The sequence below is a fragment of the Capsicum annuum genome, chromosome 5 (assembly GCF_002878395.1).
Source record: "Capsicum annuum cultivar UCD-10X-F1 chromosome 5, UCD10Xv1.1, whole genome shotgun sequence".
Classification (NCBI taxonomy): Eukaryota; Viridiplantae; Streptophyta; class Magnoliopsida; order Solanales; family Solanaceae; genus Capsicum; species Capsicum annuum.
The window spans coordinates 43671004-43678963 of record NC_061115.1 but is presented as its reverse complement, the minus strand read 5'-3'; the positions used below and the strand labels follow the sequence as shown (position 1 = coordinate 43678963).

Below are 7960 nucleotides of genomic sequence, written 5' to 3'. Positions count from 1 at the left end.
TAATCTCAAACTCATGGAGTTTGAGATTATTGTTATGATTAAAGGCTGAAATTTTTCAGATTTTCGTATAAATTATGCATGCTTGTGATATAAAGCATAAATATTGAAATGTTTTGATTAAGTATCGCTATAAGGGTCATTAACCCACATTGAGATTGTTGTTTTGAGAATTTATGTGCTACATGCACCCATGTTTAGACTATTTTTGATGAAGTATAGAAAGATTTGACATTTTGGTCACAACAGAGTTAAAATCAACTTTATGAAATGAGTTACAGATTTTATCATTTATTTAACTTAAGAAATATGAGATTACCCTTAAAGTGGATTTTTCTTGAGATTTTTTAGCATAGTATTAGGAGTAGTATTTAGCACCGAGTTGGGTATGTTACTACGGTTTCATACCCCAGAACTACGTGCCACCATAGGTTGAGACATTGACTTCCACTATATGTGGAAAATTGAGATAGTGATCACTGAGATGAGATTGTTCTACACCGATGGCAAGGGTAGGACAGACCTAACCTTATGGGGGCAAGTCGTGGGACATCATGGGTGCTCACGTGGTGTACATGTTGGTTAGAAGAACCTCTCAAAGAGTCGTTCCTTATTCTTAGATTGATTTTACTAATTTAAAAGAGATTTGAAATGTAGATTTATGATGTATTCAATATTCCAGATTTCACTAAGATTGCTTGATGAGAGAATAAGAAAAGAATCTTGATATTTGGATTAAGTATAACGGCTCATGATATCCAGATTGGCATGTTTTACCATTCATTGTGTATGATTTCAGATTTTAGATTTCTTTCAAGCTTTATGAGCCATTTACAAATGTCCTGCATGATTTGGAAAGAAAACTTATGACATGATCGTTGAATATATATATATATATATATATATATATATATGTTTATTTTATACACCCCATGTACTCGGTACATATTTCATGGTATTGGCCCACATGTTCGCATGTGGGCTATATTTTCCCTATAATGTACGTTCAGGTGCTCATTCCCAGGTTTGACCATGATTATCCGAGCACGTTGATCTACATCCTCTGCAGTGGTGAGTCCTCATGGTTCGAGGACTAGTTATTTAGATTTCCTCATTTACTTTGAGTGGTTTAGTTTATTTCCTGAGTTCGAGTCAATTGGGGTTTGTCCCAATGGCTCATGGATATACAGTTTAGTAGAGGTCTGTCAGACTAGATGGATAGATTGATCAGATTTGTCAGAGATGTCATATTTTGTTACTTTTCGTATTTTATTTGTATTGCAGTATGATATTATGAAGGATGTTTAGATGTTTTGATTATGATGACTTTGATTATAAGTGTTGAATGGTAGAAAAATGGCTAAAAGGGTTAGCTTAGGGATACTTGTAGCCTTAAGCACCGTGTGATGCCTCGGGGCCCATTTTTGGGGCGTTACAGCTTTAGTCCATACAAAGATTTTTTGAGCTGATACACTTCATCTTCATGCCTTTTGATTGCAAATCCTTCAGGTTGCTCGACATAAATTTCCTTCTCAAGATAGCCATTCAAGAATGTTTATTTAACGTCTAGGTAAAACAATTTTCAACCATTTTGTGCAGCTATAGCCCACAACAATCTGATGGTTTCTAATCTAGCAACAGGAGCAAATGTATCAGAAAAATCAATACCAAAAATTTGAGCATACCCCTTTACAACAAGTCTGGCTTTGTGCTTGTTGATAGAGCCATTTGCATTCAGCTTGGTTCTGAAAATCCACTTCACTCCTATGACTTTCCTGTCTTCAGGTTTTTTCACAAGTTTCCAAGTCTGGTTCTTCTCAATCATGGGGTTCTTCTCAATCATGGTGAGTTCTTCCTTCATTGCAACTCTCCATTTTGGATCTTTTTCTGCTTTGGAAAAATCTGTTGGCTCAAGAACAACCATATTGCATCTCTGATAGATAATCGAGAGTGATCTTGTGCCTCTCACCGAAACATCATCCACCAATTCATCTTTTTTCAGCTGGGGTATTTTACTTTGATCTGGAAATAGCATCGGTTCTACTTCTTTCGAGTTCTATTTTTCATCCTCCATGAAATGAACATCTCTACTTACTAGAATTTTCCTTGTATGAGGTTGGAAAACTCTGTAAGCCTTAGAAATAGTGCTATAACCCATGAATATTCCAGCTTCTGCCTTTTTATCAAGCTTATCTCTTTTACTCTATGGCACATAAGTAAAGCACAAACATCTAAACACTTTGAGATTTTTTAAAGAAGGTGTATATCCATACCAGATTTCAAATGGTGTCCTCCCTTCTAATGCTTTTGTTGGAAGCCTGTTGAGTAGAAAGACTGATGTATGAGCAGAGTCTTCACAATACTCTTTTGGCAAAAACTTCTCATGCAACAAGCATCGTGCCATCTCTATTATGGTACGATTCTTCCTCTCACTAACTCTATTTTGTTGTGAAGTATATGGAGCAGTGAGTTGGTGTTTAATTCTAGATTCTTCACAAAATGAATTGAATTGATTAGATGTATACTCCTTCCCATTGTCGGACCTTAATTATTGAATCTTACAACTACTTTGAGTTTAATTCCACTGCTTGAATTTCCAGAAGATAGTGGCAACCTCTGACTTAAACCTGAGAAAATAAATCCAACACATTCTCATATAGTCATCAATGAAAACTATGTAATACTTACTCCCTTTGAGTGACGGAGTTCGGTGAGGACCAGCTAGATCTGTGTGGATTAATTTTAACTTTTCAGTGGCTCTCCAGGTTGCTTTTTTGAAAGGAAGCCTTGCTTGCTTGCCAAATTGGCAAGTTTTTCAATCTGGAATTTTGGCTTCAAGATTAGGCAGCCCTCAAACCAAATCTTTCTTTTGTGAGTTCATTACCGCAACATGGTTGAAATATCCGAGTCTTTTGTGCTAAACTTGTGCATTAACTTTAGTTGCAGAATAAACTTTTTACTCATGATCTAAAAGATCCAATGTAAAGCTCCTTCCCTTCATCATTACCTTGAATAAGTTTCTGCCATCTTCATCCTTGATTTGACAGTAATTGGTTTCAAAGAGAAGTTTGAAACCATTCTCAAGCATCTGCCCGACACTCAACAAACTATGACTAATATTAGGTACAAAAAACACATCTTTGATAAGTTTTGTACCTAAAGAGCATTTCATTTCCACAGTACCTTTGCCTTCAGCAGGAATGTAGTTTCCATTACCAACTTGTACTTTGGAAATTACTGAAGTATCCAACTCCTTGAAAAAATCACGATCAAAAGTCATGTGGTTTGTGCAACCACTGTAAATAAACCACTTGTCACTCGAGCAGCTAGTTTCCAAACATGTCGCTACAAAGAGTTTCTCTTCATCTTCCTGATTAGCTAGTTGTGCAGCATTAGTTTGCTGAGTGTTTTTGAAAACCTTCTGATGATCTACCATCTGCTGACATTTTTCATACTGCTGGTCTGGCCTTCTCCAGCATTTGAACGGTGGATGACTCTTCTTTCCATAATGCTTGCAAGGAGGAAAATCACGTTTCGTTCCCCTGTTGATCCCAGGAGAATGAGCACTTGAGTTTTCCTTCTTGTTCTGCTTCTTGTTTTCTTTGTCTCCTTGGTTTTATTGAACTTTTGCAGGTAGTGTACCCTCAACAGATCTTTCAGACCTCATTAGTCTTCTCTGTTCCTGTGCCTGCAAAGCATTCAATAGTTTGCCAAACTAATCTGTGACAGATCCTTAGAATTTTCCAGCGAGGAAATAGTTGTTTCAAACCTGTCGGGGACTGTTATGAGAATTTTTTGAACCAATCTAAAATCAGAAAATTCAAAGCCAAGTAATCTTACATTGTTTCCAATGTTGAGTAATCTATCAGAATACTCTTTGATTGTCTCTGAATCCTGCATCTTCTGAAGTTCAAATTCTCGGATCAAGTTAAGAGTACGTATACCTTTGATCCGTTTATCTCCTTCATATTCTTTCTTTAAGAAATTCCAGACCTCAAAAGCCAATTTCAATGTCATAATCCTGACAAAGATTTCAGATGAGACTGCAGCGAATAACATTGCTCTAGCCTTTGATTTTCTTGTTTTCTTTTCCTTGTGATTCCTAATCTACGCCATGGTTGGATTTTCAGGCAAGGGAGTAACTTCATAGTCCTCCTCAACAGCTTCCCACAGATCATTTGCCTCCATGTGTTTCTCCATTCTTGCTGACATGACATGATATCCTTCACCTTTGAAGACTGGTGGTGCTAGTGCAGTGAAAGGAGTCTCTGAATCCAACAACAACAACAACAACAACAACAACAAACCCAGTGTATTCCCACTTAGTGGGGTCTGGGGGGGGGTAAGATGTACGCAGTCCATACCTCTACCTCTGATGAAGTAGAAAGGCTGTTTCCGAAAGACCCCCGGCTCAAGTCACGAGATATCACACAAACACATAGTACAGCACAGAAGCAGATGACATAACATAGATACGGCACCCATAAGGAATATAAAACAGAGTAAAGCAGGAATGCAGGAATATAAAGCAGGGGAAAGCACACAGATTCGTAATAAACATGGAACACGGAACACGAAACACTGAATACGGGATCATAACAGGAATACACCCCCACCAATTAATTCCCTACACTAGCGACCCGAACTGGCCCTAATCCTCTGCCGTAATTCGCATCTTCCAGACCTTCCTATCTAGGGTCATGTCCTCGGTGAGCTGTAACTGTTCCATGTCCCGCCTAATCACCTCACCCCAGTACTTCTTCGGTCTACCCCTTCCCCGTCTAAAACCATCCAACGCTAGCCTCTCACACCTACGGACCGAGGCATCCATGCCCCTCCTCTTCACGTGTCCGAACCATCTCAATCGTGCTTCCCGCATCTTACACTCCACTGAAGTCACACCAACCTTCTCCCGGATAGTCTCATTCCGAACTCTATCCCCTCGGGTCAGTCCACACATCCAGCGCAACATCCGCATTTCTGCCACCTTCATTTTTTGGATGTGGGAGTTCTTAACTGGCCAACACTCCGCTCCATACAGCAAGGCCGGACGGACTACCACCCTATAGAATTTGCCTTTAAGCTTGGGCGGCACCTTCTTATCACACAGCACCCCTGATGCGAGTTTCCACTTCATCCATCCCGCCCCAATACGGTGCGAGACATCCTCGTCAATCTCACCGTTACTCTGGATCACGGACCCGAGATACTTGAACTTATCCCTCTTCCCTACCTCCTGTGCTTCTAGCGTCACTCCTACCTCATTCTCCCGCCTCACGTCATTAAACTTACATTCCACATACTCTGTCTTGGTTCTGCTCACCGTGAACCCTTTAGACTCCAGAGTTTGCCTCCACAACTCTAATTTGTCATTCACACCCCCTCGAGTCTCATCTATCAGGACTACATCGTCTGCAAAAAGCATACACCACGGCACCTCCCCTTGGATACGCCGCGTCAACACATCCATTACTAACGCAAACAAAAAGGGACTAAGAGTAGATCCCTGATGCAATCCTGTCAGGACAGTGAAATGCTCTGAGTCTCCTCCCGCCGTCCTCACCTGGGTTTTCGCTCCCTCATACATATCCTTAATTACTATGATATATGCCTGCGGTACTCCACTCACCTCCAAGCATCTCCAAAGCACTTCCCTGGGGACTTTGTCATACGCCTTTTCCAGGTCGATGAACACCATGTGCAGATCCTTCTTCCTCTCCCTATACTGCTCCACCAACCTCCGTACCAGGTGGATTGCCTCCGTCGTCGAGCGGCCGGGCATAAATCCGAACTGGTTTTCCGAAATAGACACTATCCGTCTCAGCCTCACCTCGACCACTCTCTCCCATATCTTCATAGAGTGACTCAGTAACTTAATCCCCCTATAGTTATTGCAACACTGAATGTCCCCCTTATTCTTATAGAGGGGGATCATGGTACTCCACCTCCACGCCTCGGGCATCTTTGCCGTCCTGAAAATTTCATTGAACAATGCAGTCAACCACCTTACACCAGCCTCTCCAACGAACTTCCAAAACTCCACCGGTATCTCATCCAGCCCCGTCGCCCTACCCCTTCGCATCCTGCGGACTGCCTGTCTAACCTCGTCTACCTTAAAACGTCTACAATAGCTAAAATCCCGACACTCCCCTGAGTGCTCCAGTTCCCCTAACACAATAGCTCTGTCCCCCTCGTCATTCAAGAGCCTATGAAAGTACGACTGCCATCTCTTCTTTATGTGACCGTCCTCCACCAACACTCTACCGTCCTCCCCCTTAATGCACCTCACCTGATCGAGGTCACGACCCTTCCTCTCCCTAGCCTTAGCGAGTCGGAACAACTTTTTCTCCCCTCCTTTCCCCTATAACCCTGCATACAAGCTCTCAAAAGCGGCCGTCTTAGCTGCCGTGACCGCTGACTTCGCCTCCTTCCTCGCTAGCTTGTACTCTTTCCTGTTTACCCGCTTCTCTTCTTCGTCCTTGCTTTCCACCAACTTAGCATACGCCTCTTTCTTGGTCTCCACTTTCTTCCCCACCTCTTCATTCCACCACCAATCCCCCCGATGATGTCCGGCCCGGCCCCTAGAAACACCCAACACCTCCCTTGCATTCTCCCTGATGCACGTTGCCGCCCTGTCCCACATATTATCCACGTCCCCCCTACACTCCCACACCCCCATTCCCGCCAACCTCTCCCCTATCTCCCACGCCTTCACTGGCGTCAAGCCGCCCCACTTAATTCTCGGTCTACACTCCTTACTCCTCCTCTTTCTATTCTTCTTTATACCCAAATCCATAACCAAGAGCCTATGTTGGCTCGAAAGATTCTCACTCGGGATGACTTTACAGTCTTTACACAACGCCCTATCCCCTTTCCTAAGCAACAAAAAGTCAATCTGGGTCCTGGCTATCGCGCTCCGAAAAGTGATCAGGTGCTCGTCCTTCTTCGGGAAGCCCGAGTTCACCACCACCAGCCCAAACGCCCTCGCAAACTCCAATAGGGTCGCACCCTCTTCATTTCTCTCCCCAAAACCAAAACCACCATGCACATCCCCAAAGCCTCCCGGTAGCGCCCCGATGTGCCCGTTGAAATCCCCTGCTACAACAATCTTCTCCGAACTGGGCACGCCTCTCACCACCTCCTCCAAAGCCTCCCAGAACCGCATCTTCTCCTCCCCCTCCGATCCCACATGCGGCGCATAGGCACTACACACGTTCAGGGTAAACCCCCGAATGACCAACTTAATAGTCATCAACCTATCGTTGATCCTCTTCACCTCCACTACCTGACCTCTAAGCTCTTCATCTACCAAGATGCCAACTCCATTCCTACGCCTGTCGCTCCCAGAGTACCACAGCTTGTAACCGTCCACATCCCTAGCCTTAGACCCTACCCACTTGGTCTCTTGAACACACGCAAGGTTGATCCTTCTCTTCCTAAGAATCTTCACCAGCTCTATGGACTTCCCCTGAAGGGTCCCTATATTCCAAGACCCAACCCTCAGCCTACCGTCGCTATCCACGCGCCCCCCACTACCCCCTCTCGGCCAAACCTTGGCCTCCCACCCACTCCCGCTCTCTCCCCATCTCCCGCCCCCGCCACAGCCCCACGCCCCAACCCCCTCGGACATGACCCTAACCACCCATTACCACCCACAGCCACAACTACACGAAAAAATAGGAAAATATAAGGATATACCCGGTGGCAATATCAAAGCAGCAGCAAGGAGATACAAGGCACACACACGTTCAAAGGAATACTCCCGAAGCAAAACTAAGAAGCGACCACAGCAACAGCAACAACAGACAACAGACAATGTTCACAAATCCCACGCAAGTCAAGGTACACGGGCTACTACGAGCATAGTACTAAGAATGGAATATGAAATAATGAACTAAAATGCAATATGAAATAACGAAATAACAAAGGTTAGAAGTCACCGGATTTCGCTTGGGGCTGCGGC

At 43.6% G+C, this 7960-nt stretch overlaps 1 protein-coding gene across 1 annotated transcript in view; it reads right to left on the bottom strand.

Annotated features, from left to right (window-relative positions):
- Positions 1 to 2953: 2953 nt before the first annotated feature.
- LOC124898481 overlaps positions 2954 to 7960 on the bottom strand; it is a 6130-nt gene continuing 1123 nt past the window's right edge. Inside the window, exons 3-6 of the mRNA XM_047412125.1 lie at positions 4109 to 4265; positions 3838 to 4018; positions 3660 to 3685; positions 2954 to 3539 (exon numbers count right to left, since the gene is read on the bottom strand). Of these exons, the coding sequence (XP_047268081.1) occupies positions 2954 to 3539; positions 3660 to 3685; positions 3838 to 4018; positions 4109 to 4265 (950 nt within the window). The remainder of the gene's footprint in view (positions 3540 to 3659; positions 3686 to 3837; positions 4019 to 4108; positions 4266 to 7960) is intronic.